Source organism: Oncorhynchus mykiss, chromosome 12 (assembly GCF_013265735.2).
Source record: "Oncorhynchus mykiss isolate Arlee chromosome 12, USDA_OmykA_1.1, whole genome shotgun sequence".
Lineage (NCBI taxonomy): Eukaryota > Metazoa > Chordata > Actinopteri > Salmoniformes > Salmonidae > Oncorhynchus > Oncorhynchus mykiss.
The window spans coordinates 84,246,601-84,274,041 of NC_048576.1; the positions used below are offsets into that span (position 1 = coordinate 84,246,601).

Sequence of the window (27,441 nt, forward strand, 5' to 3'; positions counted from 1 at the left end):
TCATATGGCAGGCAAAAACCTGAGAAGAAATCCAAACAGGAAGTGAGAAATCTGAGGTTGGTCGATTTTCAACCCAGGCCCTATTGAATTCACAGTGGGATATGAATGAAGTTGCACTTCTTAGGGCTTCCACTAGATGTCAACCGTCTTTAGAAACTTGAATGAGGCTTCTACTGTGTTGTGGGACTGAATAAGAGCTGAATGAGTCAGGTTACTGGCAGGGAGCCATTTCCTGGTCACGAGCATTCCACATGATATCGACCCCTCTAGACACAAAGGAATTTTCCGGTTGGAACTTTATTGAAGATTTATGATAAAAAGCATCCTAATCATTGATTTTAAACTTAGTTTGAAATGTTTCTTCGACCTGTAATATAACTTTTTGAAGTTTTTATCCGAATAATGCTCGACCTGCACAAGCGTTTGGATTTGTATACCTAACAAAAGTAGCTACATGGACATAAATAATGGACATTATCGAACAAATCAAGCATTCATCAAAGGTAAGGGAATATTTATAATGTGATTTCTGGTTTCTTTTGACTCCAACATGGCGGCTAATTTTATTATTTTTCTGAGCGCCGTCTCAGATTATTGCATGGTTTGCGTTTTCCGTAAAGTTTTTTTTGAAATCTGACACAGCGGTTGCATTAAGGAGAGGTATATCTATTTCTGTTGAATCGATGTGGCTATGCAAAAGCACTGGATGTTTTTGGAACTAGTGAACGTAACGCGCCAATGTAAACTCCGATTTTTTTTATATAAATATGAACTTTATCAAACAAAACATACACAATACATTCTGATGAAGATCATCAAACTTTTTTTCATCAAACTTTTTTTTATTTTTTATGAAGATCATACTTTTTGTGACTCCTCTCTTTGGCTAGAAAAATGGCTGTGTTTTTCTGTGGCTTGGTGGTGACTTAACATAATCGTTTGTGGTGCTTTCGCTGTAAAGCCTATTTGAAATCGGACACTGTGGTGGGATTAACAACAAGATTACCTTTAAAACGGTATCAAAAACATGTATGTTTGAGGAATTTTAATTATGAGATTTCTGTTGTTTTGAATTTGGCACCCTGCAGTTTCACTGGCTGTTGTCATATCATCCCGTTAATGGGATTGTAGCCCTAAGAATTTTTAACTAGGCAAGACAGTTAAGAACAAATTCTTATTTACAATGACGCCCTACCCCGGCCAAACCCGGATGACACTGGGCCAATTGTGCACCGCCCAATCACAGCCGGCTGTGATACAGCCTGGAATCCAACCAGGGTCTGTAGTAACACCTCTAGCACTGAGATGCAGTGCCTTAGACCGCTGCGCCACACGGGAACCCATCATAGATGGGTAACTTTCCTTCTAATCAGTAGTGGTGTAAAGTAATTAAGTAAAAATACTTTAAAGTACTACTTAAGAAGTATTTTGGGGTATCTTAACTTTACTATTTATATGTTTTACAACTTTTACTTTTACTTCACTACATTCCTAAAGAAAATGATGTACTTTTTACTCCATACATTTTCCCTAACACACAAAAGCAGGACAGGAAAATTGTCTAATTCACACACTTATCAAGAGAATATCCCTACTGCCTCTGATCTGGTGGACTCACTAAACACATGCTTTGTTCAGAAATGATGTCTGAGTGTTGGAGCATGCCCCTGGCTATCCATAAAAAAAGAAGGAAAATGACGCCGTCTGATTTGCTTTATATAAGGAATTTAAATGATTTATACTTTAAATTTGATACTTAAGCATATTTTAGCAATGACATTTACTTTTGATACTTAAGTATATTTCAAACCAAATACTTTTGGACTTTTACTCAAGTAGTATTTTACTGGGTGATTTTCACTATACTTTTACTCAAGTATGAAAATTGGGTACTTTTTCCACCACTGCTAATCAGGGACTGATTCAGACTTAGGAAACCAGGTGGGTGAGCTATTGATCTATTAACTACCATGACAAGACAACTGGCAATAATCCCGATTTTGAGGCCAGGAAGTGTGAATCCCCCAGGACCAGCAGAAGCAAAATAGCCCCATAACATGAAAGACCCACTACCACATTTTAAGTAGGTATGGGGTTATTTTCTGCAAAACCCACCACTGGTGTGCGTGGCCAAAGATCTCTATGTTCACGTCATCTGACCATAGCACTGGTTCAAATCCAAGTGCCAATGCCATTTAACAAACTCCAGGCTGTCACGCCCTGACCTTAGTTATCTTTGTTTTCTTTATTATTTTGGTTAGGTCAGGGTGTGACGAGGGTGGTATGTGTGTTTTTGACTTGTCTAGGTTTTTTTGTATATCTATGCGGTTTTGGTATTGTCTAGGTAAATGTAGGTCTATGGTGGCCTGAATTGGTTCCCAATCAGAGGCAGCTGTTTATTGTTGTCTCTGATTGGGGATCCTATTTAGGTTGCCATTTTCCATTTTTTGGTTTTGTGGGTTATTGTCTGTGTCGTTGCATGTCAGCGTCACGATCGGGTTGTTATTTTGTTTAGTGTTCTTCGTTTATTAAAGAAGAATGTATTCTTATCACGCTGCGCCTTGGTCTCCTCGTTATGACAAATGTGACACAGGTGTTTGCATTTGTTGGACGACATGAAAATATAACTCTTTAACCATGCACACCAGTGATGGATTTTGCGTGGAAAGAAAGAATGCATATGCAGAAAATAACCACATACCTACTGTAAAATATGGTGGTGGATATTTCATGTTATGGGGCAATGTTGCTACCAATGGTCCTGTGGCCCTTGTTAAGGTCAACGACATCATGAATTCTACCCAGTACCAGGACATTTTAGCCAAAAACGTGGTTGCCTCTGCCAGGAGGCTGAAACCTAGCTGCAAGTGGATCTTCCAGCAAGACGATAACCCCAAGCACACATCAAAAGCCACAAAGAAATGGTTAATTGACCACAAAATCAACATTTTGCAATGTCCATCTCAGTCTCCAGACATGAACCCCATTGAAAACCAGTGGTATGGAGGAATGGTCTAAGATCCCTCCCAATGTGTTCTCCAATCTCATAAAACATTTGAGAACAAGGCTCAGTGCCTGAAAGGTAATGAAAACAGGGGTGGCAGTAAATGTGACCCCTTTTTTAAATGTTCTTTTTACTTGTTAAAGCAAGAATCCTTAGTTGCTACATCCATTTTTGGACTTATAAATTAATGATATATACCCATTGATTATTGAAGAATCTAATTTATGAATGCCTCATGAGTTTAGTTCAACTGTCGTTCCCCATCAGAACCCAAAATATAAGCTTGTTTTACTCCAATGTTTGTAAACAATGTAAATGTAGAGCCTCAAAACATGGTTAAAACTATCACTTTCATCTCATTGATGGTCAGTCCTGACATCCGTAGCTCTGTCTATGAATTTGAGAGTGGTTACATTTCTACAGGCCCTTCCCCCAGCGTTTTACCAAAAAAGTGTTTGGTTGACCGCTTTGTTATTTAAGGATTCTAGCTTTAGACAAAATCTCTTTCTCTGAGTAATTGTCTTAGTATAAAATTATATAATGTTCACATTTTTTGGAGCAGACAATATAGGTCAAAATGTGCATTATTTAGTATGTTTTGCTCATCTTTATCAAGGGTGCCAATAATTTTGGACCTGACTGAGAGCCACTTGAAAAAGGGGAGAAACATTCCCTTTCTAAAAAGTGCAAAGTCATTCATGGACTAGGTCGGAGGAACAGCTCTGTATAAGACCCTGTATAAGTATCTCTTACAAATGTGTTCAGAATCTTTCCCTTACAAAATACATACTGTATATATACAGTACATCATGTAAACGTCAAAGTTTCCTCGTTTAAGAACTTTAGAAACTCCCCCATTAGAATGTACGTTTTTGAGAATAGAAACTGAAGACAAACAGTGCATGTAATCCAATTCTAATCTCTTTTGAGATATTGAAATAAAGAGTGGGGTTAGTACTTTGGATTGGTCGTGTTCTAGCAACAGCACACTGGAACAAACCCACATATTCTGCTGTGTAGTAAAGAGCAAATATACAGTACATGTCAAGGTCATTGGAGGAAGATCACTTTATATTCACAAAACATGAAACTGACCTTAGATAAGTGCCTACATATAGGTATACAAACTGTATGTGTGCTTCACAGTGTTTGGTTGGAGGGCAACACACAGACTTATTGTGGAGATGTGACTATAATGGGGGTTACAGCTCATAAACAAAGAGGAAGAATGGCCCCGATTCTGCCGAGACACACTCACACACTCTCTCTCTCTCTCTCTTCCACCCTCTCTCTCTCGCTCTCTCTTCCACCCTCTCTCTCGCTCTCCTTCCTTCCCCTCACACCTCCTCCTTCTAATCTGTCTCGGACACAGCCGTTTCTTACAGACTTCAGCTCAGCCTGATAGCAGACTCTTCCCTCTTTCTTAATGACGGTACAGCGTCAGAGGGGCTGAGAGATTCAAACAGTGAGTATATCTGTCTAGCTAGGTGTAAACGGGAAGCTTCCTGAATGTGTATGAAAAGGGTGGACTATCTGCCTTCTATCCCTCAATCCTCTGCTGTCTTCCTCTCCATCTTGAAATACAAGAGCTGCACTCTATATCCCTCTCTTTCTTCTGCCTCTCACTTCCTCGCTCTACGATTTCACACCCAGAGCCTTCTTCATGTGTTCGTATACCACGTACGAGATGCTGACAGCAGGAATGACCTTCAGGAAGTTGGGGGCGATGCCGCGGTAGAGCCCAGGTACCCCGTCATGTGATATGATGTGCTTGAACTGACCGACCATGGACAGCTTGGGCCCGCCCTCAGTGGAGGCTGGTGGAAAGAGGGAAAGTGGGCGAAAACGTCTGTTGTTCAGTTCAGTTATATCCGTTAGATAGCTATTAATAGATAGGGGAAAGTGGATACCTAGTCAGTTGTACAACTGAATGCATTCATCTCTGTTTGGATAGCCCGAACAGTAATACAGTGCCTTCGGAAAGTCTTTTTTCCACATTTTGTTACGTTACAGCCTTATTCTCAAATTGATTCAATTGTTTTTTTCCCTCATCAATCTACACACAATACCCCAGAATGACAAAGCAAAAACAGGTTTTTAGAAATTGTTGCTAATTTATACAAATAAAAAACAAAAACATCACATTTACATTTGTATTCAGACCCTTTACTCAGGACTTTGTTGAAACAACTTTGGCAGCGATTACAGTATTGTGTCTTCTTGGGTATGACGCTACAAGCTTGGCACACCTGTATTTGGGGAGTTTCTCCCATTCTTCTCTGCAGATGCTCTCAAGCTCTGTTAGGTTGGATGGGGAGCTTTGCTAAACAGCTATTTGCAGGTATCTCCAGAGATGTTAGATCGGGTTCAAATCCGGGCTCTGACTGGGCCACTCAAGGCCATTCAGAGACTTGTCCCGAAGCCACTCCTGCGTTGTCTTGGCTGTGTGCTTAGGGTCGTTGTCCTGTTAGAAGGTAAACCTTCGACCCAGTCTGAGGTCCTGAGCGTTCTGAAACAGGTTTTCATCAAGGATCTCATCAAGGTACGTGGTCAAGGTACTCTGTTAATCTTTGCCTGGATCCTGATTAGTCTCCCAGTCCCTGCAGCTGAAAAACATCCCCACAGCATGATGCTGCCACCACCATGCTTCACTGTAGAGATGGTGTCAGGTTTCCTCCAGACATGACGCTTGGCATTCAGGGCAAAGAGTTCAATCTTGGTTTCATCAGACAAGAGAATCTTGTTTCTCATGGTCTGAGAGTCTTTAGGTGCCTTTTGGCAAACTTCAAGCGGGCTGTCATGTGCCTTTTACTGAAGAGTGGCTTCCATCCGGCCAGTCTACCATAAAGGCCTGATTGGTGGAGTGCTGTAGAGATGGTTGTCCTTCTGGAAGGATCTCCCATCGCCACAGAGGAACTCTGGAGCTCTGTCGTAGTGACTATCGGGTTCTTGGTCACCTCCCACAGACATGCACTGTCAACTGTGGGATCTTATATAGACAGGTGTGTTCCTTTCCAAATCATGTCCAATCAATTGAATTTACCACAGGTGGACCAATCAAGTTGTAGAAACATCTCAAGGATGATCAATGGAAACAGGATGCACCTGAGCTCAACATCGAGTCTCATAGCAAAGGGTCTGAATACTTATGTAAATGAGGTATTTCTTTTTTAATTTTTAACACGTGCTAAAATGTCTAACAACCTGTTTTAGCTTTGTCATTATGGGGTACTGTGTGTAGATTTCTGAAGATGATTTTTTATTAAATCCATTTTAGAATAAGGCTGTAACGTAACAAACTGTGGATAAAGTCAAGGGGTCTGAATACTTTCCGAAGGCACTGTTGATATAGGGTAATAGGTTGACATAGTAGGTAGTAATTCATTTGTTATAGATTATGTTATAGAATGTAATACAATCTATATTATCTATGTAATATCATCTATGTTATGTAGTAAGGTAGAAGGTATAATTGCAGTTCAGTTGTACACCAGTCTCACCCTGGGCCTGCATACGTGTTCTAATGAGAGCCAGGGGGTAGGAGGCCAGTTGTCCACAGGTACTAGACACAGTACCACAGCCCAGCAGTACCAACACCCCCGGGTCGGCAGAGCCCTTACTGTACCGCTGGAGCCAGGCATTCTTCAGAGTCTGAGATGGAAAGAGGGAGGGGATGAGAGAGAAAAGAGAAGGAAAGAATAAACAGAGAGGAGAAAGAAGAGGGGTGAGAGTGGAAACGAGAGAGGACTACGGGAAGGGATAGATAGGCCACATTGTTAATTTGACAGATATTTTATGGCATTAAAAAAACGAGGACGTAGTAGAGAACCACGGCTCATTGACTGCTAGTAAAAGTAAAACTCAAAGTTCACTTAAACACATAAAAGTAATTTTTACGAGAGAGCTGGGCAACAGTAACAGCAGCATACATACTGACTGGCATTCCCCTGAGTACAAGGGACAGGGCCAGTGATGAGGTTTAGCTTTCCCAGAAAACATCAAACACAGCTGACAGGCACACACACACACACACACACACACACACACACACACACACACACACAGGGCTGATCCCATTTAGTTGACTGGTCGATTGCTTGGTCGATAGGCTGTTGGTCGACATGTATTTTTTTTTATGGCAGACGAGACACTTGACTGACTCGTGCCTGTCTCAGTGGACTAAAACATTGCGGAGGCCATGGGGATGGCACAGTCCATCACTCTATCCTATTACTGGCAATTTCAGGAGTGTACCGGCAGAATCTACAAAGGCTAGCAGCAGCGGGAGGAGGGTCGAGAACAGATTTTTTTCTTCTGGTTATCTTGATTAAGCAGTGTGCTTAAAGCATCAGACAAGCTCAGTGCATATAGTTGATTTTATTAAAACATATAAAGGTGTGTCTATATATGGAAATATACATTTAAACATTTTGATGACGGTCAAGCAAGATTTTTTTTTTTTCAGGGACAGCCCTACTCTCACACACACACACACTTTCTCACACACACCTCGTAGACGGCCAGGTCTATGCCAGCATACGGTATGATGCCAAGTGTGTTGGGCACGTAGCCCCTGTAGAAGGCTCGCACCCCCTCCTTCCTCAGGATCTGATGGGCACAGTCTACAATGCCAGAGTACTGGCCAGTCTTCCTCAGGGTCAGACGAGTCTTCAGCACCTGGGAAGCGAGAGAGGGAGGAGAAAGGGGAAATAGAGTGGGTGTACAAGGAAGAGAAGGCAAATAAGGGTAAAGTCCTATGTTTCTTTATTCAATTAAAAGTCTGTCTATCTTTCTGTCGGTCTGTCTCCCCTCACTCACCTCCATAGGGTAGATGATTGTCTGTGCGGTGGCTCCAGCCAGCGAGCCAGCGATGAACCTCTCCTGCACCCGCAGAGTACCCGCTTCATTTCTGCCCCGGATCAGCCACTTGATCTAAGATGGAGGAGTCAGGGGAGACAGGGGGAGAGGAGAGACAGGCAGGTGGAAGAGAGGCAGGGATATACAGGGATTAAGGGGTGAGGGGGATAGATTGTGGGAGGTGGGAGAGGCAGGGATACAAAGTGAGGGGGAGGTGTAGATTGGGGGAGATGGGGGTGAGGGGGGAATATGTGAGTCACACTGGGGTGGAGGAGGAGAGTCAGAGACACAACACGTAGAGACACAGGGTGTGTCTGACAGGGTGAGAAACAGAGTGTGTGTGTGAGCAACATTTCACACCTCAGTGTGGGTGTGTGACTCCTTCATTCCCATGCTTCACTAATGACTACCCCATACACCAGAACTTGTTTACAGATGTGTGGATCAGTGTTCTCCTTACATTGGTCCATAATAAATCCAAATCAACCTCTGGGGCCTCTTACACCCACATTTGTGTACAGGTGTGTACAGACCCCTTCCCTCACCTGTTCATAGGCCATGAACTTGATGGCAGACTCTGGGGCTATTTTGAGGACGTTGATGCCGTTGCCCCTCCAGAGGGCTCGTACACCCCCCTCCTGGACCATCCCCCTCAGCCCCGTCCACAGGTTGATCCCCCTAGAGCTGGAGCCATGCACCTAGAGAGACAGCAGGGTCGGTAACTCTAATAACATTCAGTACATCAGGGGTGGCTAACCCTCCTCCTGGAGAGCTACTGGATGTGCAGGCTTTTGTTCCAGCCCTGCTCTAGCACACCTAATTCCACTAATCAGCACTGCACTGACCTCTAACCTCTGAGTCTGTAGTAAACACAACAGTAACCCTTCACCTGTAGGAAGACCTTGAGACGGTCGAGGGGGGCGGTTCCTGTACGTGACACCGCCCCTGCCATCGCCCCGGCAACCAGCTGCCTCCACACTACCCCCGACTGGCGCTCTTGTTGGGAAAACTCTGGAGGCACTGTCATGTGCTCTCCGATGTCAAACATCTGAGAAATCACAGAGAAACACTGGTCAGTGAAATAAACTTGATTGACATCCAGAACTATCTGTATTCACCAAATGTATATTACATGATCCCTTCTCTAAGGTTTCCAAACTAAAATTCCTGGATAAAGCATCAGAAACAATGTAAACTATATAACATAGATCGAGAAAACGGTCACAGTTGTAATGAAAGGACAATGGCTAAATTATTAGTTTCTATAGCTAATTTGTAATAATTGAAAATTCCATGTAATGATATCTGTGATACTTCTTGTCAAGCAAAGATCTAAACCGTCAAGTGTAGAGATAGAAGTCATATATAGGCAGTACTGACTGACCAGAGAATGTTTCCAGTAGTGGGCGATGCCCTCCATGTTGTGAAGAGGGTTAAACAGGAAGTGATCTCGCCACTCATTCCAGTTGATAGTCATGGTGCCGTCCCTGTCCATACTGAGAGAACACACAGAGCAGTGTCAACACATGCACGCACGCACACACGCACAACATAAACACACACACACACACACATGCTTACAAACACACACCTCTGTAGTATTTTGATGGCGTGTTCTGTGGACACCTCCAGTCCCAGGTTGTGCAGCGATTGTTGAATCTCCCCGACATCAATGCGCCCTGCATAAACAGTGAATCTCATCAGTGCCCACAACATGTAATATGTACCTACAGGCATACAGTACAGTACTTTGTGAACTACATGCATTAATGTGGTATGATACTAAATACCATTCATGCAGTCATACCACACATTCAGATAAATTACCATACCAGTGCAATGTGACATAGAATGCTCTGTGCATGTATGAACAATTTAAACAGTGTTTTGCGAGTGAAAGGACATTGTATCCAAATGGCCCTCCTACATGTGTCTACTTATGTGTGTTTAGATCAGACTTGGGTTCAAATACATTATTATCTAAGCAATAAGCCCCAGGGGGGTGTGGCATATGGCCAACATACCACGGCTAAGGGCTGTTCTTAGCACGACACAACGCGGAGTGCCTGGATACAGCCCTTAGCCGTGGTATATTGGCCATATACCACAAACCCCCGAGATGCCTTACTACTATTTTAAACTGGTTACCAACTTAATTAGAACAGTAAAAATATATGTTTTGTCATACCAATCAGCATTCAGGCCTCAAACCACCCAGTTTATAATGTTATTTAAATACTTATTTTCTGTGTGTGTGAATGCATTAACTGTAAGTCGCTCTGGATAAGAATATCTGCTAAATGACTAAAATGTCAAATGTAAATGTGTATGCATGTGCGTGTGTGAGTGAGGTGGCCATGCCGACCGTCATGGTTGCGGTCCAGTGTGTGGAACATGAGCCGCAATTCCTTCTCGTGGGCCCACAGGTACTGAGAGAACTCCTCAAAGTCCAGCAAGCCATCATGGTTGGTGTCACTCTCACGCACTATCTGCAGGAGTAGGATTGGGGTGAGAGGAGGGGTAAAAATAGCAGATAGGGAGGGGTTGAAGGGTCAAACAGTGCAGGGGACAGGGGGTGAGAGAGAGGTTGAGGGGGATGTGACAAGGTGAAAAAGTGTGGGGTGGGTTGGGGCCAGGGGTGAGATTTAGGGTAAGGTGATAGTTTGACGGGGTGAGAGGTAAATGGAGGGAGTGAAGGGAAGAAGCAGGAAGGAGTGCGTGAGAAATGACAACAAAGCTTATCATTATTTTACAAGGTCAAAACCTGCAAACATAAAACAATCAGCAGAACTGTTCTATATTCATCCTCTCTAGTGCTTCCTCAAACAAGGAGAGGAAGAAAGGAAGAAAGAGAGAGAGAGAATAGAGTGAGAACAAGAGAGAAAGAAAGAGCGAGAGAATAGTATAGAGAGAGAGCAAGAGAGCGAGAGTGAGAGAACCCCTACTTTGACCTCGTCATAATCCGCTTCACTCCTGTGCCCAGTGTCCAGTTAATCTTCAGTAACAATCACATGCTACTGGAATCTGACCTGAACTAATGCACTTGACCAACACATACACACACACACACACACACACGGAAAGGAGAGATTTGCTCAATCTTGGCAGCAACGTTTTCAGAATCTTGTCTAAGCCTATCAAGGGGTTCTTTCTGAGTCTGTCCGTCTTGTATTTTTAATGAATACATCCACGATGAATAAGCAGTTCAAGAATCCACATAATCCTTGACATTGTTAATGAGATAGCGGGGAGGATTTGCATATTCTCATGAAATTCAAATGAGACTATCCTACTTATCCTGCCACTTATCCTCACCATTTCAACTTTCTGTTAGGTATAAATGCTTGAATTGTAACTCTAAGTGTAGCTGATGGAAGCTGTCTGTATAACACATGACAAGCATAACTTTAAGTATGCCTTTGAATTGGCCCCCTCCTCCATGACACAAATATAATCAGAGCAAAGTCTATTTAAGCATTCCCAGACAAATACATCCTGGTCTAGAGGGATATTGCCTGTGGTGTCTGAAAACTCCCAGAGGAGATTTGAAGGACAAGCACAGCTGTGGGTGATGATGCTTAGCTAAACTAGCCTACTATTTGAGTGTGGAGATAATGCTAAACTAATCTGCTGGGTGGCTGGGGAGGGATGATGCTATGTGAAAGGAGTGATGCTAAACTAAACTACTGAGTGTGGTGGAGTGATCTCCTAAGCTAATTTCCTTTATGCTAACCTAAATGACTGATTAGCTGTAACCTGAGGAGTGCTATCTGTGTGCTTCTTTGTGAGTGTTACTTAAAGCAAGTGCGCTATCACCTACTGTGCCCTCAGAAAGTATTCATACCCTTTGACTTATGTTGTTGTGTTAAAGCCTGAATTCAAAATGGATTCAATTGATTGTTTTCTCTCACATATCTACATACAATACCCCATAATGACAAAGTAAAAACACACCCCTGAATCAATGCATGTTAGAATCACCTTTGGCAGCGATTACAGCTGTGAGTCTTTCTGGGTAAGTCTCTAAGAGCTTTGCACCCTGGATTGTACAGTATTTGCTATAGATTTTCAAGCCGATTTAAGTCAAAACTGTAACTAAGCCACTCACAAACATTCAATGTTGTCTTAATAAGCAACTCCAGTGTATATTTGGCTTTGTGTTTTAGGTTATTGTCCAGCTGAAAGGGGAATTTGCCTCCCAGTGTCTGTTGGAAAGTAGACTGAACCAGGTTTTCCTTTAGGATTCTGCCTGTGCTTAGCTCTTTAAAAAAAAAAAAAATATTTAACCAGGAAAAGCCCATTGAGACCTAGAGTCTCTTTTTCAATGGAGACTTGGCCAAGAAGGCAGCAACAATCAATACATTACAGATTTAAAACATACAACAATACAACAACATGATCCAGCCTAATAAAAGCATTTACACTCCTCTGTAACAGTCTCCCATCAATATTTTAAATTCATTCAGTGGCACTAACATATCTAGATGAAGCATTGATTGTAGATTATTCCATTCAGTGGCACTAACATATCTAGATGAAGCATGGATTGTAGATTATTCCATTCAGTGGCACTAACATATCTAGATGAAGCATGGATTGTAGATTATTCCATTCAGTGGCACTAACATATCTAGATGAAGCATGGATTGTAGATTATTCCATTCAGTGGCACTAACATATCTAGATGAAGCATGGATCGTAGATTATTCCATTCAGTGGCACTAACATATCTAGATGAAGCATGGATTGTAGGTTATTCCATGCGTCTGGTGCACAAGAAGAGAAGTCAGTCTTGCCAAATACTGTGAATGTCCTGGGGACTTTAAGTAGCAACCACCTAGCAGACCGGGTATGGTAACTGCTGGTGGTGAAGGAGACCAGACTACAGAGGTAAAGAGGGAGTTTACCCAAAAGGGCTTTGTAGATGAATGCATACGATTGTATCTTTCTGCGCATATAAAGTGAGGTCCAACCTACCATTTGGTACAATGTGCGATGGGGGATGAGTGACTTGGCATTTGTAATAAAGCGCAAGGATGCATGATGAACAGAGTCCAGTCTCTGTAATGCATATACAGCATAATCAATTACAGAGAGAAAAGTGGCGTGAACAAGCATCTTTCTAGTCATAAGAGGGAAGCAAGCCTTATTACGAAAATAAAAACACACTTTCAATTTAAGCTTTGTCACAAGATTGTCCACATTAACTTTAAAGGACAACTTGTCATCCAACCAAATACCTAGGTATTTGTAGGATGACACTAATTCAATGGATAAGCCACCAGATGTGACAATGCTAATGTTCTCTGGTAGAATTCTAGCTCTGGTAAAGGTCATGAATTTAGTTTTTTTGTATATCCAAGACCAGTTTGAGTCCATAAAGGGAGGCCTGCAGTGACTGAAAAGCAGTCTGGAGCTCTTCAACAGCCTGAACCAGAGAAGGAGCACATGAATATATGACTGTATCATCTGCATATAGATGTAACTTTGCTGGTTGCATCCCATTTCCCAAATCATTAATACAAATTGAGAACACAGGAGCTAAAATGGAACCCTGAGGCACACCTCTATTAATTTCAAGAAAGCTAGACTTGTGATTCAGTATATACACATTGTGTTCTGTCAGAAAGATAGTTCCTAAACCAATTTACTGGCCATTCACTGAGACCAATGTTTCTGAGTCTAGCTAGCAACAATTAATGGTCAACTGAATCAAAGGCCTTTGATAAATCAACAAACAGAGCAGCACAATGTTGCTTTTCATCAAGTCCATTAATGATGTCGTTTGCCACTGCCGTAGCTGCAGTTGTGGTGCTGTGCCCCAATCTAAAGCAAGACTGAACCCTGCTCAGTATGTTCTTTTCAATGAAGAAGTTTTTTAACTGTGAGTTCACTAGGGATTCATTGAATTTGGCCAGGATAGGGAGTTTAGAGATAGGACGATAGCATCTGAGGGATCTCCACCCTTTAGCAGTGGGAGGACATAAGCTGATTTCCAAATGCCGGGTATGGAATTGGTCAAGAGACAAGAGACTCAAGTTGAAAATGTGAGCCACAGGTTCAGTAATAATACCAGCTGCTATCTTTAAGAGGTAGGGGTCCAGGTTGTCTGGACCGGCAGACCTTTTAGTGTCTATTGCCTTTAGTGCTTTACAGACCTCAGTATAAGAAACAGGCTCAAAGTTAAAATGGTTCACATGAGGGCCTATATTATAGTTTACTGTAACAGAGCTTACATTAGAGGCCTGGGCCCCATCATTAACTTAACTGAACCAGCAGATATGAAGTGCTTGTTAAAAAACCCAACAATATGGGCTTTATCCTTCACTTCATTAGAATCCATCATTAAATGGTCAGGAAGGCCAGAGGATACGTTAGAGCCTGACACTGATTTGATTCGTTTCCAGAACTTGGTAGGGTTGTTTAGGTTCTCTGTGACTGCATCTAAATAGTCATCTGATATGGACTTCCTGATCAATCCTGTGCATTTGTTTCTTAGTCCTCTGAAGGAGGCCCAGTCAACAGGAGCATTTGTATGTCTAGCTTGAGCCCAAGAGATATTTCTCTTTCTAATTAATTCTGCCAAGTTATCTGACAACCAGGGATTGTCCCTTCCACTGATTCTAACTTCTTCACAGGGGCATGCTTATCACAAATCTACACAAATGTCATAGAAAAATTGTCCCAGGCAGTGTCAACATCGGGAATCAGATTTACTTGCTTGCTCATCAAACTGTCTAAAATGTATTTTAAAAATACAACGGGGTTTGGCTTTGGTCCTTTTTGTATTTCTAACACAAGCAAATGCACAGTGATCACTGACATCATTACAGAATGCCCCAGTCGGTGTGTATTTGTGAGGGCTCTATTCCATTTCGTTTTATCTTAAAAAACTCCCTAGTCCTTGCAGTTTTACTTTAATGCCTTATTTCAAAAAGGATGCATTTTTTGTTATATTTTTATTCTGTACAGGCTTCCTTCTTTTCACTCTGTCATTTAGGTTAGTATTGTAGAATAACTACAATGTTGTTGATCCATCCTCAGTTTACACCTGTCACAGCCATTAAACTTTTTTAAAATCACCACTTTTCTCATGGTGAAATCCATGAGTGGTTTCATTCCTCTCGGCAACTAGGTTAGGAAAGACGCTTGTATCTTTGTAGTGACTGTGTGTATTGATACACCATCCAAAGTGTAATTAATAACTTCACCATGCTCAAACAGATATTCAATGTCTGCTTTGTTTTACCCATCTACCAATAGGTGCCCTTCTTTGTGAGGCATTGGAAAACCTCCCTGGTCTTTGTGGTTGAATCTGTGTTTGAAATTCACTGCTCAGCTGAGGGACCTTACGGACAATTGTATGTGTGGGGTACAGAGATGAGGTAGTCATTCAAAAATCATGTTAAACACTATTTTTGCATACATAGTAAGTCCATGCAACTTATTATGTGACTTGTTAGGCACAGTTTTACTCCTGAACGTATTTAGGCTTGCCATAACAAAGGGGTTGAATACTTATTGACTCAAGACATTTCAGCTTTTCATTTAAAAAATTTCAAAGAACATAATTCCACTTTGACATTATAAGGTATTGTGTGTAGGCCAGTGACAGAACATCTCAATTTCATCCATTTTAAATTCAGGCTGTAACAAAACAAAACATGGAAAAAGTCAAGGATTGTGAATACTTTCTGAAGGCACTGTATGTGCCACTGCCGGCCATGAAAGTCCAGCCGGTGTGGTAGGAAAGGGTCAGGCGTAGATGGAAAAATCTACCAGCCGCTCAAATGTTTTTACCAGCCAAAATATATTTGGGCCATAATTACACCATGACATAATTACAAAATGTTCACGTTTATTTTCTCTCACTTTAGCTCAAATAATGGACGCCATTGATTTCAAGAAATGTTGCATCATTTTTAATGTGGTTGCATCATATTTCTGTGCGTACTTTGCAATGAAGCTTGCATCAATGCATACTTCAAATGATGTACAAACAGAGTACGTATTCGAGAAGTGACCTCTGTGCTTAGTTTCGCATACTTTGATTTGGACTCATACTACGACCATGCCGTGCTCCAATTTGCGCGCTCAGTGCACGGTAGTACACATTTTGAGAAACACCCATTGAATCTGGCGAGGCTCTCTGGCTCTACTAGGCTATGTGGCTCTATTGGGCTCTGTGGCTCTATTGGGCTCTGTGGCTCTATTGGGCTCTGTGGCTCTACTGGGCTATGTGGCTCTACTGGGCTCTGTGGCTCTACTGGGCTCTGTGGCTCTACTGGGCTATGTGGCTCTACTGGGCTATGTGGCTCTACTGGGCTATGTGGCTCTATTGGGCTCTGTGGCTCTATTGGGCTCTGTGGCTCTACTGGGCTCTGTGGCTCTACTGGGCTCTGTGGCTCTGCTGGGCTCTGTGGCTCTACTGGGCTATGTGGCTCTATTGGGCTCTGTGGCTCTATTGGACTCTGTGGCTCTCTGGCTCTACTAGGCTCTGTGGCTCTGTGGCGCTACTGGGCTCTCTGGCTCTACTAGGCTATGTGGCTCTACTGGGCTCTCTGGCTCTACTGGGCTATGTGGCTCTATTGGGCTCTGTGGCTCTATTGGGCTCTGTGGCTCTACTAGGCTGTGGCTCTACTGGGCTCTGTGGCTCTACTGGGCTCTCTGGCTCTACTAGGCTATGTGGCGCTACTGGGCTCTGTGGCTCTACTGGGTTCTGTAACTCTACTGGGCTCTGTGACTCTACTGGGCTCTGTGGCTCTACTGGGCTCTGTGGGGAGTTTTCTAATCGGTTTATGCACACCACAGATACAAGGTGTATAGAATTTTATGTGAAGAGAAATCCCCAATTGTCAACTACTATCATAACCATATTATCTGGACTGAATGGAAAATGTCCTGCAAAAGGGATGACTTCAGTAGTCATAAATCCAGCCAGCCAGGCTGAGTTGAACTCATGACATTGTGCAGATGCGCAGTAACACAGTAGTATCCCAAATCCCTGGTGATGACAGTTTAAGCCACACGACTGTATTATGTCCCGAGATTCATTTGATGGCATTGAGGAGTTTACCACATCAGCCACCGGCTTCATTAATGAGTGCATCGACAACATTTTCCCCACTTGACCGTAAGTACATAGTCCTGTTTTAACGCCTTGCCTGTTTGATGGTTCATTGGAGGGCGTAGCAGGATTTCTTATAAGCGTCATGATTAGTGTCCCGCTCCTTGAAAGCGGCAGCTCTAGCCTTTAGCTCAGTGTAAATGTTGACTGTAATCCATGGCTTCGGGTCAGGATAAGTTTGAATCCTAGTACAAAACCCAGTGACCCAAGCCTACCAGACTAGCTAACTATGCTCGCTTTGAGGCAAGCAACACTAAACTATGCATGAGTGTACCAGCTGTTCTGGACGACTGTGTGATCACACTCTCTGTAGCCGATGTAAGACCTTTAAACAGATTAACATTCACAAGGCCGCAGGGCCAGACGGATTACCAGGACACGTACTCAGAGCATGGGATGACCAGCTGGCAAGTGTCTTCACTGACATTTTCAACCTCTCCCTGAGCCAGTCTGTAATACATCCATGTTTCAAGTGGACCCCCATAGCCCCTGTGCCCAGGAACGCCATTGTAACCTGTCTAAATTACTATCGCTCCGTAACACTCACATCTGTATCCATAAAATGCTTTGAAAGGCTGGTCATGTCTCACATCAGCACCATCATCCCAGACACCTTGGACCCCCTCCAATCCGTATACCGCCCCAACAGATCCACAGCTCAGGCAGTCTCTGTTGCACTCCACACTGCCCTTTCCCACCTGGACAAGAAGAACACCTATGTGAGAATGCTATAAATTGACTCCTGCTCAGCCTTCAACACCATAGTGCACTCCAAGCTCATCACTAAGCTAAGGACACTGGGACTGAACACCTGTCTCTGCAACTGGATCCTGGACTTCCTGAAGGGCCGCCCCCAGGTGGTGAGGGTAGGCAACAACACATCCGCCACTCCCTGTTCACCCACGACTGCATGTCCACTCACGACTCCCACACCGTCATTAAGTTTGCCGATGACATGACGGTGATCCCCAATGCCTGATCCCCAATGATCGCCTGATCACCAATGATGATGAGACTGCCTATAGGGAGGAGGTCAGAGACCTGGGAGTGTGGCACCAGGACAACAACCTCTCCCTCAATGTCAGCAAGACAAAGGAGCTGATGGTGGGCTTATGGAAACGGAAGGCCGAGCACGCCCCGTTCACATTGACAGGGCTGTAGTGGAGCGAGTCGAAAGCTGCAAGTTCCTCTGTGTCCACATCACTAAGGATCATGGTCCACACACACCAAAACAGTTGTGAAGAGGGCACGACTACGCTTCTTCCCCCTCAGGAGGCTGAAAAGATTTGGCATGGGCAGTCAGATCCTCTAAAGGTTCTACAGCTGCACCATTTAGAGCATCTTGACTGGCTGTACCACCGCATGGTATGGCAACTGCCCAGCAACTGACCACAAGGCGCTAAAGAAGGTAGTGCGAATGGCCCAGTACATCACTGGGGCCGAGCTCCCTGCCATCCAGGACCTCTATACCAGGCGGTGTCAGAGGAAGGCTGTAAAAGAAGGACTCCAGCCAACCGTCATAGACTGTTCTCTCTGCTACCGCATGGAAAGTGGTACTGATGCACCAAGTCTGGAACCAACAGGACCCTGAACAGCTTCTACCCACAAGCCATAAATAGTTAGTTAAATAGTTAGTATTTGATTAACTATTTAACTATGTGCATTGACCCTTTTTGCACTAACTGTTTTGACACATCACATACGTTGCTGCTACTGTTAATTATCTGTCACTTTATTCCTAGTTACAGTAGATGTACACATCTACCTCAATGACCTCGTACCCCTGCACATCCACTCTGTACTGGTACCCCGTGTACATAGCCAAGTTATCCTTACTCATTGTGTATTTATTACTACTTTTTCTTTCTCTCTGCATTGTTGGAAAAGGACCTGTAACTAAGCATTTCACAGTTAGTCTACACCTGTTGTTAACAAAGTATTTTACAAATAACATTTGATTTGAAGACTGAGGGTAAGATGTGTGTGGTGTGTGTGTGTGTGTGTGTGTGTGTGTGTGTGTGTGTGTGTGTGTGTGTGTGTGTGTGTGTGTGTGTGTGTGTGTGTGTGTGTGTGTGTGTGTGTGTGTGTGTGTGTGTACGCCAGACACTGATATTAAGGTCAGGTGGGGTCAGGGCAGCACCAGGTTTGTGTTACAGTCATACCTTTAAAATATTCATTCAGGAAAGTGTTGCTTTCCTGTCATGTACTGGGACAAGCAGATCAGAAAAGCATGCATCAGTATTGTGTTGAAGCAACAGAGTTTTCAGATAGCACTGGTGACAGGCAGCACTGGTTAATGTTGTGTTGTTTTGAGTTAGGGAGAGCAATGGAGTTTTGAAATAGGTCCCAAATGTCTGGGTAATGGAGCACTGATCCAGTGCTGCTGATCCAATCTCTGCTGTTCCGCCTGTGGCTATGGAATCCTGACCTATTCACTGGACGTGCTACCTTGTCACGGACCTGCTGATTCGTCTCCCTCCCCCGCCCCCCTCAACCTCTCTCAACCTCTAAATGCTCTGCTATGAAAAGCCAACTGACATTTATGCCTGAGGTGCTGACCTGTTGCACCTTCTATTACCACTGTGATTATTATTTGACCCTGCTGGTCATCTATGGGTTTCTGTATAAGCACTTTGTGACAACTGCTGATGTTAAAAAGGGCTTTATAAATACATTTGAATGAGCACTCTCTTCCAAGGAACTCTTTTAATATCTGTAGTAAAATGCCTCTCACTGCCTGTAGAACACTCTGCCTGCTTCTCCTGTGACATCACAGGGTCAAAATAGAGCACTGAGACACCGGCTAGACTGGACCATAGCTCAGGCAGTTGAAGACTTGATATGAGAGGCCTATACACTCGGAATAAGTGAAGCAGGTTATAGTTCCTGTTCATTGTACTAGTAGGCTACAAACAAATATACTTGTTTATAGTAAACACAGGAACTACACAGTTGCCTATGTCAGTGCTTCTCAAACTGGAGTCCACTAGGTACTGAAGGGGTCCACGACAAGATCAACCATTTATTTTACATCATTTTTTAATAAATATATATTTTTAAATCCCTAACTGAAAAACAATGTATTTTATATATTTTTTTTTCAACAGTGCTGTTATTACAGAACTACCACTAACAGGTCCCGATCATCATCATAAAGGGAAAAAAACATTTTGTTCAAATACTGTACCTAACGCAACAATTCTGTAATGTTAGTAAGAGATATACATCTTTCAAATGATTTGCCACGGAGTGGCAAAGTGGTCTAAGGCACTGCATCTCAGTGCAAGAGGCGTTACTACAGTCCCTGTTTCGAATCCAGGCTGTATCACTTCCGGCCGTGATTGGATGTCCCATAGGGCGGCGCACAATTGGCCCAGCATTGTCCGGGTTTGGCCGGGGTAGGCCGTCATTGTAAATAAGAATTTGTTCTTAACTGACTTGCCTAGTTAGATAAAGGTTCAAATAAAACATGTATAATAATAAAGTGCTCTGTACGTCATTGAAAATGACTTTGAATGACCGAAACATCACCCATAACATTTTTACACTATTAAAATGCTCAGAATTAAAGAAATTGTACCCTTTCTCCCATCTCTAACTATCAGGAAGCCCGACAGAGCAGGCTGAGTGGGCGGGGAGCTTATATCATGTGCTCGCCTTGAATGACAGCTGTTTGAAACACACCTTGTGGTCGTTGCCAGGTAACAAGGTAAACAATGGGCCACATGTCAATGATGACCAGGTAAACAATGGGCCACATGTCATTCTGACCCTAAATAGTATTCCTCAACCCATTTTCTCTGCAAAATGTTCTCAACAGCAATACACAATTGCATTTATATTGTTTTGTAACTAATCACTGTTCACTGATACACTTCTTCAGCAGAATTAGTCAAGTCTGAGTCCCCGAAGCGTAGACATAAGGGAATGTACATGAAAACAGCATACAATAAGTGAACTGGACAATTGATTGGTGCCTCTGCATTAGCATTATAAATGACAATATGTTCAGAATTGTATGTATTGATCAAACATTTATTTGTTCATTTACATTAGGCAAGCATATCTGAAATATTGATCAACATGGACATTCATGAGAAATAATGGTGAGACATCATTTGACATAAAAAAAATAAAAATAGAGCCATAAGCCGCAATATAGGCAACCGGCTGCCCTACAGTGTACAGGACCCCATTGATTCTTACAATTTGTAACTCTCATCTCCCGTCCAAATGTGAAAATGTGATATCATATAAATTACTTAGACTTTGGGAAATGCAACCAACTACAGAGATTGATGGGACGGGATCGGGAGAGGAGGGGGACCCATGTACCCCGCTTCAATCAAGCAGACTTCAGTCACCCACTTGTCTTCAGTCACCCCAAAGATTGAAGCTGGAGACAAATCCAGGTATGGCCTCCTCCTTGTCAGGCCTCTCACACTGGGCAGACGGGTTCTGGGATGGACAGCTCGCGCATCTTCCCCACATACGGCACTGGATCAAGGGTGACCTTGTTGAAGAGGAGATCCAGGAGCCTGTCTATGTAGCATGTAAGGGTTTTGAAAAGGGAAATGTTTGTTAAATTTTATTCACTGTTCTGAGTTATGACGTTATCATTTTGTTGATGTCGTGATCTACTCATTCTACAATGTGTTTGCTGGTGTTTTTGAAGTACTAATTTTGAAATATGCAATATTTAGTGAACTTTTCAATGTTTGTATTTGGAATTTGTGTGTGCCTGAAATGCTCAATTGAATTGAATTGAATAATTATGACTTACAGTTTTGTTGGGTCTGTCTTCACAGGCTTTACAGCATATCCCCCCTTCTTTGGTCTGTCTTCACAGGCTTCACAGCATATCCCCCTTCTTTGGTCTGTCTTCACTTGATCTGTCTTCACAGGCTTTACAGCATATCCCCCCTTCTTTGGTCTGTCTTCACAGGCTTCACAGCATATCCCCCTTCTTTGGTTTGTCTTCACTTGATCTGTCTTCACAGGCTTTACAGCATATCCCCCTTCTTTTTTCTGTCTTCACAGGCTTCACAGCATATCCCCCTTCTTTGGTTTGTCTTCACTTGATCTGTCTTCACAGGCTTTACAGCATATCCCCCCTTATTTGGTCTGTCTTCACAGGCTTCACAGCATATCCCCCTTCTTTGGTTTGTCTTCACTTGATCTGTCTTCACAGGCTTTACAGCATATCCCCCTTCTTTTTTCTGTCTTCACAGGCTTCACAGAATATCCCCCCTTATTTGGTCGGTCTTTACAGGCTTTACAGCATATCCCCCCTTATTTAGTCTATCTTTACAGGCTTTACAGCATATCCCCCTTATTTGGTCTGTCTTTACAGGCTTTACAGCATATCCCCCTTTATTTGGTCTGTCTTTACAGGCTTTACAGCATATCCCCCACTTATTTGGTCTATCTTTACAGGCTTTACAGCATATCCCCCCTTATTTGGTCTGTCTTTACAGGCTTTACAGCATATCCCCCCTTATTTGGTCTGTCTTCACATGCTTTACAGCATATCCCCCTTATTTGGTCTATCTTTACAGGCTTTACAGCATATCCCCCCTTATTTGGTCTGTCTTTACAGCATATCCCCCCTTATTTGGTCTGTCTTTACAGGCTTTACAGCATATCCCCCTTATTTGGTCTGTCTTTACAGGCTTTACAGAATATCCCCCCTTATTTGGTCTGTCTTCACATGCTTTACAGCATATCCCCCCTTATTTGGTCTGTCTTTACAGCATATCCCCCTTGATTTGGTCTGTCTTTACAGCATATCCCCCCTTATTTGGTCTGTCTTCACAGGCTTTACAGCATATCCCCCCTTGCCTTGGGAAATCTGATTTTGTATCATGGCATTCCTGCTGCGGTGGTTGTCTGGAAAGATGTGCAAACCGAGTAGATGTTGAATTTTCTAAAATATAGATTATTAGAGCCCCAAATATAAGACAACAACCCACATAATTGAATGGCAGAATATAATTTTCAGGGGTAAATTACAAATACTATACACACCAGAACTCCTTTTGTGGACAACATTCCTTCATATTAGCTGTTTGCTGTCAGTTCTCAGACTCAATGTAGGGGGCTTAGGGATGGAAGAACAAAAACCATATAGTGACAATCAGCTGTGTTGCAGAAAATATATCGTTGAAGTAGCCACAGTTACAGCCATCGTGTCAGACTCATACTTACATTATGGTCAGTGCTTGCAAGATAAACTGATCCACTGTCAATGATGGTTCAGCATCCATCTTCATGATTAGCTTCCTGGCAAGACACATCAAATGTTCTCCCCAATTTATAAAGCAACTTCGCTCTAAATGTGCACTGCACACGGGTGTTATGATCCTGTCCACCCGAAATGAAAAGCAGCCACTGCTTACGGATGTCATCATTCTTCAGGAAATAGTGTAATGTTAAATTATCACTACGGCAATCAGTCACAACACAGTGTGTTTTTTTCTGGCATGATGGTAAGTAGCTTGCTAGCTATAAGTTACAACACAGATGAAAAGTTGAGTTACCAGTATCGTTCTGCCACGTTCTACTTGAGCTATTTATGGTTTGTAAACAAAGCCGTATGATGCGAACATGTGATGGCGGTTTTAAGGCGTTACATATTTAAATTAGTTAAGATTACAAGACGCTACTGTATAACATGTACAGCCCTACTTAGCATTGCATAGGGGCAGCAGGTAGCCTAGTGGTTAAAGCGTTGGCCCGTAACCGAAAGGTTGAAGGATTGAATCCCCGAGCTGACAAGGCCGTTCTGTTCTTGAACAAGCCCCTGTTCCCCGGTAGGCTGTCATTGTAAATTAGAATATGTTCTAAACTGACCTACCTAGTTAAATAAAGACAGAAGTAATCCCTGAATTCAAGTGTTTGACATGAGGGAGGGGACCAGTAACTTCATGATCAACTTAGTTCATGTACAGTCATTTTTTCACTAGTTTCATCCAAATATCCTCAAATGTTATGAAACACATGATGTTCACTGTTCGGACCTTTAACAGAAAAACTATTTTTTTTATATGTGTTGTTTAAACGTTAAGAAATGCAGAGCAGATGTCACAACAACAGATTACACAAATTTACACAAATCTGGCCAAGGGGTCTGTGGAAGAAGTTGGTGCAATTGTAACGGATGTGAAACGGCTAGCTTAGTTAGTGGTGCGCGCTAAATAGCGTTTCAATCAGTAACGTCACTTGCTCTGAGACCTTGAAGTAGTTGTTCCCCTTGCTCTGCAAGGGCCGCGGCTTTTGTGGAGCGATGGGTAACGATGCTTCGAGGGTGACTGTTGTTGATGTGTGCAGAGGTTCGCGCCCGGGTATGGGCGAGGGGACGGTTTAAACTTATACTGTTTCACAATACAATATTATTAATCTACAGTATACCCTTAGACACAGAACAGGGCCTGGAAGGCTCACGGGGATCCCTGTACTCCATCAATTATCCAGTTTTCAACTAAAACTTATTGTATTCCATCCAATTGTTGTTTACATTTTACTTTCCATGACTGAAGTATTGGTTAGTCTGGCCATGCATGGAACTGCAGCAGTCATGAAACTTCTTGTATGTTATTTTTTTACCTCACTCTAAAGTCTGAGTTGTGTTCGGATTTTGAGGGGGTCCCTGATGAATTTGCTATCAGAAAAAAAAGTTTAGGAACCCCTGGCCTATGTCATACATACTGTATGATCAGTTTGTGTTCTTTGACAGGACATAATCGTCTTACTCCTTACTCAGCCAAGAACAAACACACACACACACACACACACACACAATTAATGTGCCATGCAGGCTATAATTCAAGGGATACACATGTCTATTGGAATACCCCCAAAATCACTATTCCTCTCACCTCCTCCGCGTCACTGCGAAGTAAACCGCGTGCAGCGAGTCCTATCCTCAGCTCGTTGATGTCGACTTTACCGTCTTTATTGAGGTCCAGTTGGTCGAACAGTTCGGCCCATCTCTCTCGCGTTTCCGGTTCCCTCCCAGGGTCCGACACACCTTTGTCTTGTTCTTGACAGCGAGCCCGGGTCCAACCAAAGCAGAACCGAGCCCTGCCTTCGCCCATGTGAATTGGAGACTTGTGCAATCCTGGTGGTGGTGGCTATTACCCCAACCTGCTGCCGCGAAGCAGGCGTAGAAAATTAAAGGAGCGCTTTTTGTTCTAATGACTCCCAGTGGGTATCGTTACGATAACCTACCTATTCAAATCCCGGAGCCATGGTATATCGAAATGGCATGATAGCCTTACTGAAATAACTGATGTTCTCGGTCGGTCTCGTTACCGAGGCACCGGTTTCATATACCGAGTCGTTGCGGAGAATGTCAGTACACCGGGCGCGGTGTAAACTCTGGGTGCCTGTAATATTAATCCCCGTATCCGTTACGTATCTCGTGACATCGGCGATGATTAAATCCATGAACTAATTCAAATGAATTAGTCTGTTGGTCAGGGGACAGGCTCTGCCTTTTGGATATGCAGTGAGTCCCCCATGCAACGAAGCGAACCAAGCTCCCGGTGTTCGTTATATTTTACCACAGCTACAGCTTTGTGTATGCATGTAGGATACCGGGTGAAATTTCTAAGCTGTTCGTGAGAGAAAGAGTTCCTTTTTACTTTGAAAGGTTCGACGTTAGAACAGAGTGAAAGTGTTTAGGTGTAGCTGTAGGAGAAGAAGCCTAACAAAAATCATCTACTTTCACCTCTGCAGGTCCATCCTCTCCTCCCCCTCTCGTAAGATTATGATGCTTCCTTCTGTTCATTACATAGCCGTTATCATTATTGCAGCTGCTCATATGACACACACACACACACACACACCAGCATCAAATCCCTCAATCTAGCCCCTACCACACAACAGGCTACCACCGTATCCTTAGTTCTAATCACTTGATGGACATTTCATTCAACTGAATTCCGATTTTGTAATGCAGGAACATTAATGTGATCTCCATTTTCACATTGAAAGTAAAGGGTGCTGTTGGCTGCCCCATCCCCATTGAACCCATTGATAGGCTCTTATTGGGTATTAGTAGATACATAATGGGGTTTGCACGCTGTGACGCGCATCTGGCGCACTGTGACGGAAACCGCCCGGTCAGCATGCATGGGATATGAGAGATTATACAGAGACAGTGGGAGGGAGGCTCATGACACAGTTCTAAAAATGTTGACATGGACCAGTAGTGGCTCAATAAAACCAAAGTGGACTACAAGATTCTCTCTCTCTCTCCACCAGTGGCATGTCCAGAATATTTTGAATGGGGTAGCCAAGATGGGGCACAAACCCAGTTAAGTGGGGACATAACATTTTGAACCTTAATTGATGCAAGGATATTGGTGGATATTTTCAATATAATTATGATGGTTCAACGCATTAAATACTTCAGCTTAGGCACATTTTCTAATTCAAATAAATCATAAATAAATTCCAAAAGTATTGTTAGTGTTTGCATTAAAATATAAGGGTATTAGCATACAAATAATTAAACAGCAGCAGTACAATAACATGCAAGGCTGTATACAGGGGGTACCAGTGCAGAGTCAATGTGTTGGGGAACCGGTTAGTCTAGGTTTTTGAGGTAATATGTACATGTAGTCAAACAAATCACTTTAAAGCAGGTTAAGTAGGTCACCTGCTCACATTAGTCTACTCCAAAATAAGTCCAGCATCCGACCAGTGCACTGTGCACACGCCATTTGAATGGTAAGGGACATCTATTACAAACACCATAAGTGTAATGATATTCAGCCGACAAAGTGGCACGTATTCATGGATGCCAAGGGAATTTTTATTTATTTTATTTCACTTTTATTTAACCAGGTAGGCTAGTTGAGAACAAGTTCTCATTTGCAACTGCATCCTGGCCAAGATAAAGCATAGCAGTGTGAACAGACAACACAGAGTTACACATTGAGTAAACAATTAACAAGTCAATAACACAGCAGAAAAAAAAGAGTCTATATACATTGTGTGCAAAAGGCATGAGGAGGTAGGCAAATAATTACAATTTTGCAGATTAACACTGGAGTGATAAATGATCAGATGGTCATGTACAGGTAGAGATATTGGTGTGCAAAAGAGCAGAAAAGTAAATTAATATAAACAGTATGGGGATGAGGTAGGTAAAATTGGGTGGGCTATTTACCGATAGACTATGTACAGCTGCAGCGATCGGTTAGCTGCTCAGATAGCAGATGTTTGAAGTTGGTGAGGGAGATAAAAGTCTCCAACTTCAGCGATTTTTGCTGAATCCTGGAATCCTGGAAGCCAGATTCCCAAAAAATTTGAACAATAAAAAAAGGGAAAAACGTATTTTTATCATTCTTGTCTATCTGTGTTTCATAATTTTCCACCAGTTCACAAGAAGCTGAATCTATTTCACCAGAGAAAGCATCCGAGCGAGACAAACAGCTCTCCTCTT

General features: G+C 42.8%; 1 protein-coding gene across 4 annotated transcripts; it reads right to left on the minus strand.

Annotated features, from left to right (window-relative positions):
• Window positions 1-2,949: 2,949 nt before the first annotated feature.
• Window positions 2,950-25,813, minus strand: LOC110538691 (calcium-binding mitochondrial carrier protein SCaMC-3). 4 transcript variants are annotated; one of them, XM_021625664.2, is made up of 10 exons: window positions 24,866-25,813; window positions 10,227-10,350; window positions 9,453-9,540; window positions 9,246-9,357; window positions 8,751-8,909; window positions 8,407-8,559; window positions 7,823-7,936; window positions 7,514-7,681; window positions 6,505-6,655; window positions 2,950-4,821 (listed from the first exon to the last, which is right to left on the minus strand). In XM_021625664.2, the coding sequence occupies exons 1-10, from the start codon at window positions 25,082-25,084 to the stop codon at window positions 4,640-4,642; spliced, it is 1,470 nt and encodes a 489-aa protein (XP_021481339.1). In that variant the 5' UTR covers window positions 25,085-25,813; the 3' UTR covers window positions 2,950-4,639. The 4 variants fall into 4 exon arrangements, 1 of the variants encoding a protein (XP_021481339.1); XR_005035162.1 differs by lacking the exons at window positions 2,950-4,821; window positions 6,505-6,655; window positions 7,514-7,681; ... (4 more) ...; window positions 9,453-9,540; window positions 10,227-10,350 and adding exons at window positions 20,955-21,526; window positions 21,772-22,877; window positions 23,016-23,088; window positions 23,196-23,270 and having other exon boundaries at window positions 24,866-24,999; XR_005035161.1 differs by lacking the exons at window positions 2,950-4,821; window positions 6,505-6,655; window positions 7,514-7,681; ... (4 more) ...; window positions 9,453-9,540; window positions 10,227-10,350 and adding exons at window positions 20,977-21,530; window positions 21,772-22,877; window positions 23,016-23,088; window positions 23,196-23,270 and having other exon boundaries at window positions 24,866-24,999.
• Window positions 25,814-27,441: the final 1,628 nt, after the last annotated feature.